At 53.0% G+C, this 18,757-nt stretch overlaps 5 protein-coding genes across 5 annotated transcripts; 1 reads left to right on the plus strand and 4 right to left on the minus strand.

Moving 5' to 3' along the window:
• Positions 1–3,390: 3,390 nt before the first annotated feature.
• Positions 3,391–6,519, minus strand: SPBR_01278 (uncharacterized protein; the record flags this gene model as incomplete). Its single annotated transcript, XM_040759589.1, has 2 exons — positions 3,391–5,754; positions 6,091–6,519. 2 exons carry the CDS (start codon positions 6,517–6,519, stop codon positions 3,391–3,393), a joined length of 2,793 nt encoding a protein of 930 aa, XP_040619311.1.
• A 2,183-nt stretch (positions 6,520–8,702) lies between these two features.
• Positions 8,703–9,410, plus strand: SPBR_02012 (uncharacterized protein; the record flags this gene model as incomplete). The annotated part of the gene is made up of 1 exon (XM_040760321.1): positions 8,703–9,410. One exon carries the CDS (start codon positions 8,703–8,705, stop codon positions 9,408–9,410), a length of 708 nt encoding a protein of 235 aa, XP_040619312.1.
• A 302-nt stretch (positions 9,411–9,712) lies between these two features.
• SPBR_01836 (glycerate dehydrogenase) lies at positions 9,713–10,837 on the minus strand (the record flags this gene model as incomplete). The annotated part of the gene is made up of 1 exon (XM_040760146.1): positions 9,713–10,837. The coding sequence occupies one exon, from the start codon at positions 10,835–10,837 to the stop codon at positions 9,713–9,715; it is 1,125 nt and encodes a 374-aa protein (XP_040619313.1).
• A 1,200-nt stretch (positions 10,838–12,037) lies between these two features.
• SPBR_01546 (MFS transporter) lies at positions 12,038–13,840 on the minus strand (the record flags this gene model as incomplete). The annotated part of the gene is made up of 2 exons (XM_040759856.1): positions 12,038–13,336; positions 13,391–13,840. The coding sequence occupies 2 exons, from the start codon at positions 13,838–13,840 to the stop codon at positions 12,038–12,040; spliced, it is 1,749 nt and encodes a 582-aa protein (XP_040619314.1).
• Positions 13,841–17,300: 3,460 nt separating this feature from the next.
• SPBR_01989 (uncharacterized protein) lies at positions 17,301–18,082 on the minus strand (the record flags this gene model as incomplete). Its single annotated transcript, XM_040760298.1, has 2 exons — positions 17,301–17,469; positions 17,544–18,082. The coding sequence occupies 2 exons, from the start codon at positions 18,080–18,082 to the stop codon at positions 17,301–17,303; spliced, it is 708 nt and encodes a 235-aa protein (XP_040619315.1).
• Positions 18,083–18,757: the final 675 nt, after the last annotated feature.

Consider the following 18,757-nt stretch of genomic DNA (forward strand, 5'->3'; position numbering starts at 1 on the left):
CCTGGTCTGTTGTATATTTGGGGATTGGAGAGGAAAAGAAAGAAGAGAAGGGGAGGGGAACGAAAGAGCAGGAAAAGAGAGAGTAGAAGAGTCCTGGATCGGAAGCAACAGGAGACTCGAGAGGCGACGACCTCCCTCTTTCCCACAGTGTGCAGTGGAGCGAAAATTTTACCGTGAGGGAAAGAGCGCACGATGGTGGGCACCACACCACTCACCACTCCCTAGAGTTCACTACCCGTTCTCGCGGCTTCAGCGCCTGGCTCCGTTTGCGCAGCAGCCAAGTTACGCGGGCGAAGACAGCGAAAGCAGCCAAATACAGCCGAGGAAGCGCGCCCCCCCACCCCGGCTCCTTCTCGTCGGAAGTGAGGGTGACTCGGGTTTCCGCCTTTGTTCACTAGTGTTTTTGGTACTTTGTACCTTTGTATTTTCACCAAACAAGGAAAAGTCCGCTATTTTCCAGGGTAATACTGAGCAACTAGCGCCGTTATAAAGGGCCAAAAATGAAAATGAAAAATGAACTAACTCGGGCACAGGCCGGAAAGGGGAATTAGGGATGCTGTTTAGCAGGAAACAGCGCGGGTGAATGAGAAAGAGCGACCGAAAATCCAGGGCGGCTACGCTGTTGGAGCAGGCACAAACGTGGGCGGCAGGCCCCAAACTCTCACACCTCATAATTAGTCAAAGCACCAGAAAAAACAGAGGAAAACAGGGGGGTGTTGACTCGCAAAAGGCCAAGGCAAACGATGTGAACCCCACGCTCGCCACCCACCACCCACCCCACTATGACAAGGGCGTATTGCAGCGCAGCATGCGAAAGCCTGGCCACAACCAAATCCCGGATAGATTGACAGTGCGAAAAAGAACGGGCACTCTCGACAATGGCGCGTATTTTTTAGTCGTTCTGTATGACGCTTTCCGCTTTCCCTTGCGAAAGTTGGTGAGAGCGAGGAAACACGCAGACTGGACTTGAAAAAACACCAAAATTAGTAAAACTACACAGCAGAACCAAACAGACAGCAAAAGTGCAATTGAGGACAGCTCGGACCAAAACATCGAAGCTCGCGATGAGACGTGACCCCCCACATGGGATGATGGGCTGGACAATGTCATTTACGACAGTGTAACCACAAGGTCCAGCCGAGACAGAAACCAGCCCCCGCTCGCCCTGGGACGGCTTGTCTCTTTTGGGGGCGTGGGCGGTGGTTCTCTGGAGTGAACTGTTGAAAGGACCCTGTAAAACTCGCGCCAAGGGAAGGGTACAGTACCCGGAGTGGGGAGACTCGCTGCTGAATCGCTGTAAAGTGTGACTGCCCCGCGGCAAGCGCGTGCGTGCCAGCGACACGAGTTCTTGCGCAGTGCCACATGCACATGCTTCATTTCAGCACATTTGAACTGCATCTCTGCATGTACGGACGGTACAATGAAGCCAACATCATACACACTCTCCGCATCCAAGCATGGGGGTGCAGAGCGGGACAATGGCCGTCTGTACGAAGTGAACGATTCGCGATTGTGCAGCGCGGTCACGTTTTTGATGTTTTCACGGGTTGGTAGCCCAAGCAGAAAAGCCATGGAGATTCCACATCACCAACAGCCCAGCAGCCAACAGCCAGATTGCCGAGAACTGAAGCACGTGCAAAGAGGCGTACATGCGTACATGTTCCGGCAGCCGGCCGTGGGAGAAAGCGATGTGGAATTTGAAAGACCAGAAGGCAAGGCCTGAACCACTGGAGGCACAGTGGGCGGTGCGCCTGTAAAACCGGCGGGTGGCTGCGAAAGGCCCTAATGTAGAACTAAAAGAGAGTCAATTTCCGCGCACCGTATTGACTTTTTGGCCTTTCCTCACAGAATACATGCTTTCAGCGTATCTTACAGAGGACTCACTGGGAGGCTCGGAGGGTTCCGTATTGCGTCGATGCTCTGACCTCGTCGACTGGAGAGATCGTGCCGAGCGAATTCGGAACGTAAGCTTTCACTGCTGCGTGACTGGAACCTGGAATAAGAAACAACAGAATGATAGTCAAGTAATACGGAGGAAAAGCACATTCTCTACACCTCCATTTGCGACGCCAGCGCATGCAAAGTCATTTGGCTAAGCGTCTGGCTCCAGGGCGATGCGTTTCCAATGGCAAACAGCACAGTGCATTACAACCTACAGTGTTTGCTTACTGTATCTTACTCGCTGTTACGAATGTACACCTTCCACCTCCCAGCCCAGCAACGTAACCTGCATTAGCTGCAAATTGTTTTCTCTTAGCTTGTCGCAGCTGTGAGTTTGTCAGCGTTTCGATTTATAATGCACATTCTGAAGCAGCTGTCGAGGACAAGAATTGCATGTAGGCAACAAGGACGGTAAAAATAAAGTGAACCTTTGGAGGCCAGAAGAGTTTGACGATGGCCGGACAGGCTCGCCGAGGATCATGATTTGGGAATGGGCAAAATAGCGAAAGAAAAAAAAGAAGGACAAACGCTTCGTATACGACCGCCAACGAAATAAATGAAGTCGTCTCGGTCATCCTTTATTTTGCACCGCATCTGGCGCATACTGGAAGTCGTTTGGTTCAGCGGTGCAATCTGCCTGTTGAGGAATTGGTAATCAACCTGCCACAGGGCGTAGCTAAACTCCGTCATCGGAACAAGCTCGGTACGTGCACTTGGCAGCGGTCTTGCTCCACCTCTCGTATGTAATCAGCCACTAGCAAAAGGCTTCCACACATTCTCAGCCTTGTCATTCGCAGTGTGAATGGAAAACACAAGATCAGGCCCACGTGCAACAAAACAAGGCACTGACATAAACTATCATTGAAGCACGTACTCTCACAAGGTACGGTTGCACTTCTTGGTCTACTTTGCTTACGGGAGCGGCCGCTATTGTATATTTTTATCCTCATACGCCGAAGGCAACGGCCTGCACGAGGAACTTCTGACAGGTTACAAAAGAGAGTCGCAGTCGCGGGTTTCAAAGTAGCAGGAACCATTGACGGCCGTTTAGCGTGCTGGCCTTCGGAAGCAGCTGTAAGACGTTCGTTTTCTCCAGACAGAATTATATTAACACTACGAGGTACTGCGACCTTGTGAAGCTAGGTCCTGTAAAAGATGTGATTCTTGACAGAGGCCGAGCAAAGTTGTCTTGCACGACGAAAATAAATGTATCAAAATACAGCACGTGGTTGCTTGTACTACATAATCATATTGGCTTCTCTTGTCATCTCCTGTGGCTGTACGAGTTGGTACAACAATCTTCAGACTCAACGACTCAACGCACGACCGGACAGAAGACGAGAAGGACAATTGATACCTAGCCGTCGTCATGTCGTGTAATCGGTAAACCGTGCCAGAGTCTATTATATTTTCAATCCGTTTGACAATATCCAGCTAAAAGGATCGAGACTAGTCCGACTCTTTCGTGCGACCGTAAGGTTTCTTCTGCGGATCGTAGATCATGATTGGTATAGCGTTGGTATACCTTCGGTAGAGAATCTCTATTAGATGCGACACCTTCAAACATATCGGGTCAGGCTGTCGGCTCGAGTCCCCCTCTTTCGTTTTGTCGGCGAGTAGTGGGTGCGGCATCAATTGACTATAAGTATACCGCACAATGTCCTTGGCCAAAACGTCGAGTTCCCGCCCGGAGAAGGCCGGTCGTTGGGCAATCTGCTCTAGCATCGACTCTAGCCGTCTCTTTACCACCGCATCTGGATTGGAGTCCGTGCTGGTCTGCTTTGGCTTCCAAAGGAGTGGCAGTTCAATAAACGCAGTGGCGACCTTTTTCTGGAGTATGCTCAAAATCACGCTGGCGGTGGAGATTGCCGGGAAACGAAGATGCGTAAATAGACCGGTTGCCAGGCTGGCGGCGCTAGCATTATTGGCCTCGCTCGTGGCACTGTCCTCTTCGAAGACAACAATGAGGTTGTGCGTCCACAGGTGGTTATCCGCCTCCAAAAGCTCTGTGATGTAGGTCAGGATCTTGTCTCGACAGGCTGTTGGGTCCTCGGCGTTGTCATTGGCGAGGTGCCGTGTGTCGCCTGTTGTTCTGTGGCCGCGGATATGGAGTACTTTGCCAAATGCCAATGCCATCATACGCTTCACGTGCACCTCGGAGACTCGTGTAATGTCCTTGGTATGGTCAAGTCTGTTGCCAACGTTTGATTGGGATCGCGGGTACATGAGCTCGGATGTGTTGCATGACACGATCTCCTGTTTGTCCACTAAACCAAGGGTAAAGTACAGCGGCACAAGGACTTTGTTCAGCACTGACGTTTTGCCGCTGCCAGGAGGCCCAGAAAATAAAAAGAGATATGGCACGTGAGGCCGTGGATCTTCCAGCTGGCCCTGCGTTAGATGTGTAGCCGTGGTATCAATGGTCTCGAATACGTCCGCAATGGGGCCGAGCCCAAATAGGTCTCCGACCGTTGGGCTTGAAGAGGCACGGCCGCTAGGCCGCTGTGCGATTTTCGCATCGTTTTTGGAAGGCACCGTGGACGAGCTTGATTCGGAGCGTCGATGCCAGTTGTCTCCTTCGTCCGACGGCTTGTCATCGAGCGCGCTGCCACGAGGCGTTTCGGAGCCCATTGGGTGCAGCGCCACGCGTTCAACAAAGCAGATGTTGTCGAAACTTGGCCGCAAGCGTTCAATGCGCATCGCATCCCGCAACTCGGCCTTATTCATTGGCCACGGTTGGCCGTGTTTTCTTGAGAGACGCCGTTGGAGCAACAACGACAGCTCTTCAACCGAATATGGTTTGAGGGAAATGATTTGCGTCGTGCTCAGGAACAGCTGTCGCAGGCTCGAAGATATCGATGCATGCGAGCTGTCCATGTCTCTTTTGGAATCAGTCAATTGGAGTGGGAGGTGAGCAAGATTCGCGCCTGCAGACTGTGTAGCAAGGCCGACGAGAACGAGAACTGGACCCGTGTCCTGCACATCCAGCGTCTTGACGCGTTTGGTCAGAAGATCGAAGACGAAGGGTCGCATCTCATGATTCCTGTGTCGTACTGCTTGCCGAGGGATTTTGTCGTGGATGGCGTCAATATCACTACCATCGTCTTGCTCGTCTCCGTTGGAGTCCTCTTCGTCACTCTTCTCACGTTTTGCGTTGTTGGACGTTTCTTGTACAGCAGAGCGTAGGCCATCAATGCATATGTCCTCGACAATGACGACTCCGACATTTTTTGTGTCAGTGAAAGCTTTGTGTACGTGCCGCTCAATAGCTTGACGCGTCAGGCCGATGAGAGATGCTAGCGATAGTGTGACGGTTTCCATGCCCTCGACAAGTCCGAGCCGCCACAAGATGCGTGCGTACAGTTTGGCCACTGTCCGCCGTCCTGTTCCGGGCGGTCCGACAAAACAACGGTGCAGCGCCGCTCTCTGATACCGGGACAACCGTGTCTCGTTGTTGTCCAGACGCTGTTGCTGATTCCATTGTTCTCTTTCTATCAGGGCCGTCACGTCTGCTTTGACGCCATCGAGACCAACCATTTGCATCAGCTGTTCGTATTCGCTAACGCGCGCCCGAACTTCCCTTGGCGTCTCGCCCAGAAGGTGGCAGCTCCCATAGTAGTGACCGGCAGACTCAAGTGCAGAGATAGTAATGGCCCCAGTCGTTGTCCAGTACGGGCGAAGACGCCGCTGGCGAAGCATCCTGGCGCTGGACTCGAGTGTTGTCCACTGCTGCCATGCTCCTCGATAACTGTGCCCCCGTATGATCCGTTCGACAGTCTTTGAAATCACATCTCCGCTGGGACCTTCTTCGACCTGTACGGAGAGGGAATCTCCAAAACCAAGGAGAAAACACAAGCCATGACACAACTCCGTAAAAGTAAGATCTTCGGCATGGACTGTCGGCACAGTGGACTGACGATTTCCGAACTTTCTTCCCCTGGAAGACGTTCCGACGCCGATCCAGACAATGTGCCAATCGTTTTCTGGTCTGTTGGATTCCCATGGAGCCTGCTCTCGTGTGTTGATAAACTGTGCCTGATCGCTTGACGTGTCTCCGCGGTACACAAGCACAATCTAGCAGGCTGCATTAACAACTTGCTCACTAAACACACCAAGGATATCACGACGTATAAGGGAGCAGATACATACACTTTTCTTCGACGGGCTGTCGACATTTTGCGTCAGAGTCTTTTTAACAGTTTGCAATGCGGTGGCGATAGACGCAGGTTCTTCAGTAAAGTAGTGTATCAAAGACGGTCGAGGAATGACTTGCAGTGACACCAACAGCTCACGATAACGCAGCGCAGCAAGGTCCTGCCCGGCGCCTTCGCTGCCCTCGATAAAGATGTCGACGTTGCCAGCCTCGCTCGGACGCAGTGGCGCTGGCACCGAAACAATACGCTCGTACAGCGAGAGGCAGTGCTTCTTAAATCCCTCTAGGCCAAAAAGGCCCATGATACGCTCCATGACCTCGCTGCCTTCCATACCAGCTGCTTTTTTCTGCAGCCAGATAATGCGCGTCGGGGATGTGTCGCGTACATCGCCTAGCATCTCAGAAAGTACTGGGTAGATGGGCATGATGCTGAATGGGTTATACATCTGCTCTGGTTGCCAGTCAGACACAGCTGCGGTGGTAGCAGGCCCTGGCGGAGTCGGGGGCTCTTGGTGTGTTTTTTGTCCGTCGAGGCCGGGATGCGGACGAACGACGGTGTCACTTCCGGTTCCTGAACCCGCGTCTCCTACAAGGTGTTAGCTTCTGCTTTGCCTGGTGGTGTGGCTTTTGTTAAAGTATTTTTAATTTGCGTCTCACCCTTCGGTGGGCCACGTGAAGTAGTCCTGTTCGACTTTCTCTCCTTTGATTCTTCTCGGTCCTTGTCGCTTTCGGACTCTGAGTAGTAGGGTATTTCACGTTGACGTCTAAGCGCTTCTTGCTGGAAAACGGATGTGTTTTGAAGAAGACTGTGGACAACGTTGGAGGGTTTGTCTGGTCGGCTTCGATCTCGACCTATTTTAAGATGTCGCATGTCGTCCTCCTGGCGGGGTCTTCCTCGGCGCAGGCGGCGTTCCACCACCCTATCGATGCTAGAGGTGCTGTCATCTTCGCTGGATTCCGTATGCAATTTTCTGGACCGCGATCGAGTACGCGTTCGCCGAATGTTCTTGCGGCGTAGCTCCTCGGATGGTTCGAACGGCTCTGGCTGTGCCAGCCCACCTGGCACCGTTATGCGATCTACGCGAGATGACCGGCTGTGAAGGAAGGACATGATGCTGACGCCAAAGGAGATGCTATGGGCCACCAAAGGTAGAGTCCGTCAAGCGTGTGAAGACTGGCACACACAGTTTTATATCGTTGGAAAGCTTACGGTGGCCGACCCCTCAATCGACGACGGCCCATCTATTTTCAGCCGCATTCCCACAGCCACTCATCGACGATTGGTCAAATGTGGCTCAGTGACTTTCGCCAGCATAGGCGACGTGGGTTGCCTTGCGTTGCATGATTTTTGTGCCTTTTGCTGGGAAATGCCCAATCGTCGTGAATTGATCCCGCCGAGGTTCTGCGGGCTTCGTACATGGCGAGTCCAAATTGATCGAACGGTAGTTCGTCGATAAATGGTGCATTGATGGGCATCGTAAGTCTTGTGGGAATATTCGTATATTGGAAGAGCAGTATCATCGACAAAGACTCTTCTTCTCAATGCCGTTCTCTTCTCGTTATGTCCTTATGGAAACACCAAGTAATGCACCTTCCATATGGGGGTGGTACTGGTTGTGGGAAGGAGCGACTGGTAGTCCACAGCACATGCTGCGACTGTGTGCTTCCGCTGCCTGTCGACGACGTTCAAAACCTCGCACGACTTTTCAACCGGCTGTCAACTATTTAGGTTGGAAAACAACAAAGAGTGGTGGCATGTGCTGCACGACATTAGGATGTCTAGCCCGGCATCGGGCGACAGCAACGCAGATACAGATATCTCTTATGACGTCGAATGCTTGGAATGCCTCAAATAAATGGGCAGATACAAGAGGGAAGACTGTGTTTGGAGTACTCCCGTATGCAATTTATTTCATCCTACGCAATTAGCCGCTATTCCAGTCCTCACCCATCAATTTGGTTTTCTTTTCGCCCTACATTTAAACATGATCGACCTTATTGGACGGTTGTTGAAGCGGGTAATTGCCACCTGGCCCCTTATTGACACACTGTACTTGAAAAGAATAATTTGATGTTGCAACCAGGTCCAGGCAATCCGTCTTGTCTCGTTCTACTACCTGGTTGCCATGTTCTACCAAGTGCCTTTCCTTCTTGCTTCCATGTATCTTGCCGAGTCTACGTTGCGGGCCATTTAGAGGATCCCCTGTCTCCACGTTCTGTATAAATGAATTCTGCACTATATCTGGCAATACGTCGGAAGAAATCATCAACACCAAGAGAAAATCGGGAGGCTGGAACTTCCATCGGACAATTCTGGCTGCGAACAGACATGTCTCGGTCATCTCTCCAGTAAACCGCGGTTGCATAAATAGAATGAGCGAGCTCGGTACCCTGCCGTTTTTCACTCCCCGCATCTATAAACATGCATATGCACGACATACTTTATAGACTGGCAGCGCTATGTTGCAAGACACTATCACCTGTCGTTAGAATATAATCGCCAAGTCCGTCTTGTCGAGCCAGAATACTACACTACTTGCACCAAATACGCCTCTTGTCAACATATCGCACTACAAACACACGATACACGATTGCACAGCGTCGTACAATGGCGCCTGCCAAAGCAGCATCGGAGCGCATCCTGGCTGCCCTTCTATCCCGAGACTGGGCACCGGGAGGCCCTCCTGGCGATGGGCCGCCCTTTGGTCATCCACCAGGCTGGCACTACTACCTCAGCCCCGGCGCTATCGCGGCCATCGTTCTCGGCATCTTCTTCTTTCTGCTGCTCGTCGGCTGCATCTGTGTGACGTACTCGTCACGGTTCAAAGGCCGGCGTCGACGCAGCCGCAGTCGCAGCACGCGCTCCTACTACGCCGACACGACGTCATACGCAACGCGAACAGCGGGTGGTGCAGACAGTGCGAGAGTGCGAGGCGGTGGTAGCGATGGTCAGGCCTATTACTATTACTACCCGGCGGAATATACAACGACGGCGGCGGCCGCCACGGGTGCAGGGCAGACGGCTGCAGGAAATGTACGAGTGTCTGCCACAACCACACGAGCAAAAGCGGCGCCAAAGTCTGTGACATCGCCATCTTCACCATCTTCGCCATCATCTGCGTCGTCACAATGCTCTGCAGCATCGGCCTCGACCAGGGGCCGGGCTGTGTCCTCAAATGCATCAGATGCAGCCACGTTGGCGATGGGAACGGAAAAGAAACCCTCGACCATGGTCGAAGACGTTTCGTCTCCAGTCACATTGCCTCGCAAGATGAGAACTGCTAAAACAAGGAAGCAGAATGGGCGCAGGCGCTGACACAAGAGGAGCGTGGCATATGACGATAAAACCAGAAGGAGGTGCCTGTAACAGGAAGAACTTATTTTCTTTCACTTAATTTTTATGTGGAAAATATAATCTATTTTCAATGCCCTCCCTCTTGGGGAAGAACGACAAAGTACGTTCAAATAAAAGTGGCGCTTCAAAAACGGATATATGTTTTAAACTACTGGGGCAAGCGTATTTAAAATATGTTTATTGTCTAGCCGGTTTACATATGCAAGTCTGGTAAGTTTCGAGTCAGGGTCCATTGATGATCCACCATATACATGCCGCCCTCGTCACGCCTTTGTCCGGTCCGCGTCAGCTGTTCCTCGGAGGAATCGCTCGACGTTCTCTTGCACCACCCGCTGGTAGTTGGCCCGCGTGCTCGCCGAGACCCACGCCGTGTGGCCCGTGATAATCAAGTTCAGGTCCTCGGTCGCGGCGGCGGCGACGAGAGGACTGGACTCGGGCGTGGCCGGCTCATGGTCGAACACGTCCACGCCCGCACCGCCGATACGGCGTGCCCGCAGCGCATCCACCAGAGCCTGTTCGCCGACAATGCCGCCGCGCGCCACATTGATGAGAATCGTATCCGGCTGCATTTTTGCAAATTCGGCGGCGCCAATCAGGTTCTTCGTGTCCGGCACCAGCGGACAGCACACGACCAGGACGCTGGCGCGCTGGATGACCTCGTCGAATGGCACGCGATCGCTGCTGCGCTGCTGCGTCGCTGTGGTTGTCGTGGTGGTGGTGGGGGCCGCCGTCTCGCCCCGCCGCCCAGACACGATGACCTTCATGCCCAGTGCGCCAAACAGCTGTGCCGCCGCCTGGCCGACGCCGCCGTACCCGATAATGCCGACCGTCTCGTCGTAGCAGCTGCGTGGCGGCGCGCCCGCCGTGTAGGCGCGCATCATGATGCCGCCCATGTGGGACCAATCGCCGCGGCCGAGGGCGCGCTGCACGGGGAAGAGCGACCGGCGTGCGGCGAGGTACAGGGACACCACGTGCTCGGCGACGGAGATGGAGTTGCAGTTGGGGCTGTTCAGGACGCGGATGCCGCGGGCGGCGCACGCCGCCAGGTCGACGGCGTCGACGCCCGAGGCCATGACGGCAACCAGGCGCAAACGGGGCGCATTGGCCGCGGAGAGTGCCGCCGCACGGATGGGCACGACGGTCGTGATGACGATGTCGGCATCCTGGATGCGTTCTGCCACCTGGTCAGCCGTGGTGCGCTCGTACTCGGTGAGGGTGTAGGTGTACGGCTTGGGGATGATGAGTGGCGGCAGAGGCGTGAAGAACGTCTCGAGGGCCACGATCTTGAGGTGTTGCGGCAGTGGAGGATCATGCACGTAGGTGGTGGCGTCGGCGATCCGCGCTGCCACATCAATACCGTCTTTGCCGTTGGCAGTTGAATGTGCCATTCTCTTCTGGAATACAAGGGGCGGAGGGTTTGACTGGAAGGAGCGGCCGATATACGATGTGGATGGCAGGAGCAGCGTGGGGGGTGTGGAGGATCCAGGGAAGGAGCGAGTGTACGGGGTTTCTCGCGAAAGCGCGGCCGGAGTCTGTAGGACTTGAAAGCGAAGTTGCGTTTGCCGCCCCGAGGTTTGCCGGAATTGCGCAAACGAGGAAAATGAAGAGAACGCCGCTGATGTTGGTGCTGCCAATGTGCTCGATGTGGCTGATACTGCTCTAACAGATACTGCCGATACACTTGACACCGACGCAGTGAATTGTGATTGCTTTGTCTTGCCAAAGAGAGCTGCCAGCCGTTGTGTAAATGGCACACCAAAACCAGAGGAAAGGCACGACCGAGGGGGCATCTGTCTCGATCCTGGCGGTTGGTTGCTGTCACGATACGATTGCTGGAATATTCGGTAAGTTCCGCGGTGGAGGATCTTGAGGAAAGCTGCCAGTGTGCATGGGGCCTTTTATATTGTTTGGGCGCTGCTAGAAGGAAGGAGAAGGAAGGAAAAGGAAGGCGAAGGATTTAAACGGCGGCATAGAACGTTCTGTCAGGGCTGTATGAATCTGGCAAGTTTCGTGGGATTCGTACGAATGTAGAGTGTCATGACAATTGATTGGGTAGATTGAGCGTGGTTCCGCTGGAAAGCGGTCCGCCCGGGCTCAAAGTTGCCAAGACATTCGACCAAGAAACAAGTAAAATCTCTCTCAAAAAGTGCCCCTCCAAACAGATGTCACCGACAGGGCGCACACGACGATGTGGGCCCTTATGATCGTGGCACGTGACCACGTTGGCCGATCACAACATCACCACGCGACAACGTAGTCCTTTCAGCTTTTATACTTTACCGGGAGGAAAAGAAAAAGGGAGACCAACAGAGCGAGGGTCTAGAGCAGGATAATATCATCTCCAGGACGCGAGTATCACTCATTTTCATATACGCCTAGGATCCCATCAGATCTCACGCCCATGGTATACCATTTTGATGTGTTCTACTAACCTGCTATATATTTACAAATACCTTTTGCTGCTGCCCGTCTACTATGGACGTAAGACGGATAATTCCGATACCCCCAAGTACTTGTTGTGGTGGCTTGTGAGCCTGGCTTCGTCCCCCTTGGACTCGCTCGGATCAATGCCTGCGTCTCGTTTATCCTTATACATTGGAGGATGCTGCCTCCCTTTGTGCGTCCTTGGCGGCCTTCTTCGCGGCCTTTTTGGCCATGGTGTTCTTGCGCCACTCAGCACCGCGGAACATGACCAGCCACAGGACAGGACTAAATACCACCCACACGCCGGCAATAAAAAGGGCCGTGAAGCCGATGCCGATGCGGTTGATGAGCGGCAGCGCAATGGCGGTGCCACCGGAGCTGACAAAGCAGCGAAACAGGTTGTTGGCGGCAACGGCGGTGGCAGGCGATTCAGCGTGGGTGTCGACGATCAAGGTGTTGATGCCGTTCATGGAGCCGGCAAAGAAGACGCCCAGGAAGAAGAGCGCAACCTCAATCCCGGCGAGCGACGCGTGGCTCTGCATGGTCCAGCCGTAGGCGATGACGGCCACCGAGGCCATGTAGATGGCGCAGATGGAGATTTGCAGGCGGATCTTTTCAATGGGAAAGACGTCCAAGTTCTGCTGCTTGTTGAGGTCAATGCTGATGCCGAGGATACGTGCCCATCGTCGAAAGTTCCAGTCGAGCAGAAGACCAATGCTCCACCGCGAGGACAGCGTGCCAAACCCGAGGGGCAGGTAGCAGAGGCCGACCGTGACGGGTGAGAAGCCGAAACGGTCGCGCAGCTGTTCAGACAAGGTCGTGGTGACCATAAAGTAGCCGGCCGCCAGCAGCGAGCCGCAGCCGAGGGTGACACCACCCTCGCGCTCCATCAAAATCTTGAGGGCCGCAAACGGGTTCGGCCGACGGCGGCCTCTAGTCAAAGTGGACCGGTCTCCGACCTCGGCACGCTCCGCTGCACTGAGACGGCGCGTTTTGAGAAACTGATAGAGAGACATGTTCCACCAGGGCGGCAGGACGCTACCGTTTCCAACGATATTGCGGCAGGTCTCTGGCAGGAAACAGAACATGAATGTAAAAAGGACCGATGACAAAATCAACAAGAACCAAAAGATTCCGTGCCACCCAAAGTATTGGGTAAGGAGACCACCGGCCACGGGACCGAGCGCCGGGCCGAGCGTGACGCCCATGGCGGCAAAGCCAATGTACTTGCCACGCTCGGCACGGGTCACGAGGTCGGCGACTGTCGCACTGCTCAGCGAGATGGTGGCACTGCTGCCCATGCTCTGGAAGCAACGCAGCACAATGAGGGCCGGGTAACTGTCCTGCAAGGCCAGGCCGAGGTTTGCGAAGACATAGATGGAGAAACAGATGAGGTAAGCGGGACGACGGCCGTAGATATCGGAGAAGTTTCCAATGAATGACGGCGTGATGCCTTGGAAAATCTGTGAAATGTCAGCTTGGGTCGATATCAATTGTTATGTGACCGAATCGCATACCATAAACGTGGTGATGGTCAGATTAATAGACGAGATGGACACGTGCAGGTCTGTCGCAAGCGAGTTGAGCGCTGGCAGGTAGATTTGACCGGATAGCGGCGAAATGATGGCCAGGAAGGAGACTGTGAGTGTGATGCCGATTTTCTGGCGGTGCGTGAAGCGTGAGTATGGCGGCGGTGGTGGGCCGTCGTTCTCGCCGTCCGCGTCCTCCTTCTTTTCGGACGTGGCAGCCACAGCGGTGATCACACCGTCAGCACCCTTGACGGATGATTTTTCATCGCAGTCGGATCCGGATGTCTTCTCATCGAGGACAGCAGCAGCACTAGTTGAAACGTTGCTAAAGGGATGAAGTTCTTCGACGGCGAGGTCGTCTTCTTCGCCTTGGAGCTCGCGGTCCACATCGGACGTTGGTGTCCCTAGCACCGCCTCCTCTTTGTTCTTTTCAGGCATTGTGAGAAAGAGGAGGGGCTGTCAATGGCGTGAGGTATAGAAACAGATGATGTAATACGATGCTGTGTACAATATAAACGTGATGAAGTCAGATGGAGCAAATGTAGCGTGTGGGTGTAAGTCTATGCAGGCTATTAAGGAAGTGAGAGCCGCTTGCTGTTGATGATGACTTTGGGTCTTGGCATTTGAGTTGTTAACCTCGATTATCATCAATGTGCTTCTTCTTCTGGTCGATAGTCGTCGTCTATTTTGTCGTTGCTTGACCTGGGACTCGGGAACGTTTAATATATAATAAACGAGACGGTGCTCAATTTGTATACGGATGGGGCGGCAAGCAATGAGTGCATCGAGGACGTGCCGTGTTGTAGGTGGAAGTCCTAAGTTGCGGTTGGGGACACAGAAAATGTTAAGAATGGAAAAGATTGACGGACAAAATACGACAAGGGAGAAGAGAAAAGTAGCAGAGATGCAAATTATCGTGCATCCGTACAAAACAGAAAATACTAAATGCCACCCCTTGCCATGGACGGTGTCCTGGGGAAAGAGACCTCCATCGCTCCTGCATCGCCCCAACAAAATCATGTCACTCCTTCCAAGGCAGTTGCCTCCTTTCTTGCGAAAGAAGGAGCGATGCAGGCAACAAAAGATATGGGGGAATTGCTGCAATTATTCTCCGCGCCGGCTCCGAGCCACCAGAGACACCACCGTCGGCCATTACGCAAAAGACGGCACGGAGAAGGGACGTTGGTTTTGTGGTTCGCGCGGGTGTTTGGGTGCTGCGTGGTGAGTGCTTGGCTCGATCTAGACAAGCTTTCCAAGAAAAACTGCCATCCGGCCAACGGCGTTTGGGCGTCAGATTTCGACATGACTAGGGACTGGCAAGTCTCCACCTGCAGATCCTGGGTCGTACCTTCCCCCCTTTGTGCAGATGCACGTCGGTCGGCACGCGCAATGCATCGACAAGGAAAATGAGGAAGGAACAGGATCGGAGCTACGAGTGCGATAGGGACAGGGATTGCAATACAAAAGACATGGGAGAGAATGAGCACGTCACCGTCAAATTTTACAAGAAAAAGTAACTCGCCAAGTAGCAGAGACCAACTTATCAAATTTTATTCACTGTAAATCTTCGATGGATGGTAAGAGAAGAATGAGCCAATGGAGGAAAAGGAAAGAGGAGAGAGGACCTGCTCCGGTGCGCTGCAGAACAGCCAATTTCGGCGGTGGCGACCCACATCAAGGCCGTGGCAAGCGGAGTCCACCCACACAGATTGCGGAAGGAGCAATCGAAGAAGTCATTCCGCCGTAGCTGGTGAGATAGTCATAAGCGAGGCCGATATGACAAATGGGCAATGCATCAAAACGTAAGGAGATACTACTGCGTGCATGTTGCATAAGGATAGGAAAGGGAGATCACAACAACACGGTCAGTTAGCCGAGCCCACGCATCCCGAACGACATATGTTGGGTGACAATGCAGCACGGATGGCAAACAGCGTGCCATCTTGGATCGGGGAAAGTAAAGAACTAAAAGAATAGTCAATGATGAGAATGTAGGGGAATGCGGAACGACAAGAGTGGTGTCAGTTGGTAGGGGTCTGTTTGTATGTCGTTCTTCATCTGACACTTTGCGGCATCGGTGCCGAAACGGCTTCGCGGGGGAGTTCCCGCCTTGTGGCAAGTGGCAGGCCGTACTGGCAGGCGCTGGCCAACCCCACTTTTACATCGTACCTCTCTACCCTGCTCCAGTCGTCCATCGCCGACAGTGCTCGTCATCTTTTGTTTTCTTTGCTTTTTTAGGGTTTTTTTAACGCATATGCCGATCACGCTGCCACTGCCTGCATTTGGTGACGTTCGCCTCTTCGGAGACATGCAAGTCCTACGGCAGTGTTACCGCCTTTTACGGGTGCAAAATGCAGCCGCCTTTGTCATCCGCTGAATTGCACATTTACATATGTTTTTCCTATTGCCCTTTTGCTTCTTTTTTTCCCTCTTACCACAAGTTGCCGGCCCCATTACGGACGGCAGTGGCCAAGGGCGGTCAGTGTGGGCGGTCAGTGTCATCCCGCCGGAGCGCAGCGTTGGTGTTTATTCCCCAGACTGCTGAATCGGGCAAGCCGTCACGCAGCCTCAGCCTGTCGTTGGGTCTTTTTGCGAATCGTTTTGCCGTCTTACCTGCCCGTCGTACTCTCCAATCCCGTTGCAATTATGGCCGCCGGAAAAGGGCCACAAAAAAGGGCGCTATCCTCCGCAATACGCTGCGAAAGCCGGGGGTCGCTCCGAAACGAGAAAACTCTTTGTCCATGTTGACGCGTCTGTGCATAGTTGTCCAGCACCAGCCCAACCAAGCGTAAAAGTCCTACGACATATCGACGTGGCGGCGGCAACGTTGCATGGTTTTATTCCCCGTCAAAAGTTAAGCAGTACCAGGGAAAGATGGCGTCGTTTGCGATATTCCCTTGCCGCCGGGTTTGTAGGATCCTGTCCTCGCGACTGGAATTATTTTCGAGTAATTTTAAGCTGCCTTGCTGGTCAAGCTCGACTACTGGGTTCCTTTTGCGTTCAAATATAAAACAAATAAAAACTAAAGGTATTGCTAGTATATACGAGTCTCTTACCATATTCACGTGAAGCGGTCCTGGTTCTGGGTGTGCGAACTTGTTGATAATCCACGAAGCAACTCGGCCGTATTGTTCGTCGGCCATCGGTCATCGATCATCGGCCATGTCCGCCACCAGTCTTAAGCCTTGGCACTCCTTATTTGGACTTTATTTGACCTTCCTCCAGGTACTTTCCATGGACTTTGCAGCGAAACGGATCTATGTCGTACCGTCTGCCAGGCAATTAAATGCCGGAGCCTAATACCTGTCTCTCCCAACGTATCCAACCATGCCCACATCTCTAAGATAAGATTGTTGACTGCGATTATACTCCTTCTTGTTTTCTTGGTTATACTTAAAATGCACCAAGTTTCCACAATAAAGGAGGCCAATTCATTGCACCACTACGCTCAATACTGATTGCATCATTCAAATGCGACGATGTACGGTCTGTGATATGTGCTGGGAAGTCCTAGATTATGACATCCTCAACAAAGTGAGATGAAACAAATGTCAAATGTCGAAAACATCGACGCTCGACGTCCGGGGATGTCGGTAATTTCTTGACGACGTGGTATTATGGCGCCATTAGATATAAAAGTCCTACAACACCGAGGTACAGGTCTGCGCGTTGCAGAGTATCGTACATCATACATTGTACTGGCCCGAAAGACCACATAAAGATTATTCGTGTTGTAAATCGACAAGCAAGCATACATATGCAAGTAGTAATTGAAAGGTCCAATCCCAATGAAAGCAAAGCAAAGCATTTCGGATGCAGGCATGGACAATAGATTGAGGAATACAATAGGCAGCGCACAGTGGCTTGTATTAACCCCCTGCTTGGTCCGTACGGACGTCTACCATGGCAGCTCCTTGCCTGTGTACGTCAGGAATTTGCCGTTCTTCTCGGGTGTCCAGTCGTCAATCTGCTCGAGGCACTGCTGCGCGCTCTCGTCGGCCGTGATTGGAGGCTCCTTGATGCCCAGCGCATCGGCCAGCGCCTGTCCCATGTAAGTCTTTACCCAGCTGATGTAGCATGGTCAGTAAAATACACTACGACTGGAGCAAATATGGTGGGAAGCAACAAAAAAAATGCCTACCCAGGATGCAAGACGCCTGCCACCAGGCCCTTGTCCTTAAAGTCGATGCTCAACTTCTTGGCAAACCAGTTGGCCGCCGCCTTGCTCATCCCGTACGACACGCCGACCGGCATGCTCTCTTGGTCCTGCACGCCAATGCTGCCCAGGGTGCTGCTGATCAGGATAAACCGGGTGGCAGCCGTGGTGTCCGCGGCAGACACCTCTTGGAGCGGCCATGTTGCCACAAAAAGTCGCAGCGGACCTGCCGCATTGACGGTACAGTCGTAAACGACGTCGTCAACGGTCGTCTCGAGCAGCGACTTGTCGAGTCCGGTAGAGTGTCCGGCATTGGCAATGACGACGTCAATGCGCGCCACGGCCTGGGCGGCCAGTGTTTGCGGCAGCGCGGCATAGTCGGCTGGATTGCGCAGCTGCACCAGAACAAGGCGGCTCGACTCGGTGATTGCAATCTCCTTGAGTGAGACGCCGGTCGGGTCGTTCGGCTGGCGAACACAGGCGATGACGGTGGTGTTGGCGCGCTGCAACAGCTGCTGCACCATGGCGCGGCCAATGCCTGTGCCAAAGAATCAGTACGACGAATGAACACAATCTAAATAATTCATTTACACGGTATGACAGATTGCAATCGAGGTGTGTCGGCTGTTGATTTGATTATCAGAGGTAATTGCGGATTTAATGCTGTCAAAAAGGGGCAAAATAAACAAAGAACCCCGCCTTTGAATTCGAACGCTTGTTTTTCCCACCTTTGTTGGCACCGGTGATGAGGTACGTCGTCTGAGCCATTGCAAAAGATAGAATTCAAGAGTAGACTCTTTGGAAAGTATGCGAATGGAAGGGGGATTGCAGGAAGATGTCCCCTTCGATTATTGACCGACCTGGCGATGGACAGAAAAGTGGTGGGAAGGAGGGAGGGTTTGACAAGAAAGAGGGAGGAACAGCGACAAATCCAAGCCACCTTAAATACGTTCCAAGTCCTAAAAAAGACTAAAAGAACGGCCAAGAAAGGACGTTGGAACCAGGCAGTCAGCCACCGGTCGGTCCAGCTCTGTCCAATCGTATGGCAGGGCACAAAGCCCTCTTATGAGAATCGCGTGTCCGACTACCGTGGCACATGCACTCGATCGACCAGTCCACTGAATCTCTGAATTGCTTCTCAGTCTTGACTCTTACTCGGCTTTTTCCGGTTGAGTCGTATTCGATATGGTTATGAGCAA

The sequence above is a fragment of the Sporothrix brasiliensis genome (assembly GCF_000820605.1).
Source record: "Sporothrix brasiliensis 5110 chromosome Unknown Cont18, whole genome shotgun sequence".
In the NCBI taxonomy this organism is placed as follows: Eukaryota; Fungi; Ascomycota; class Sordariomycetes; order Ophiostomatales; family Ophiostomataceae; genus Sporothrix; species Sporothrix brasiliensis.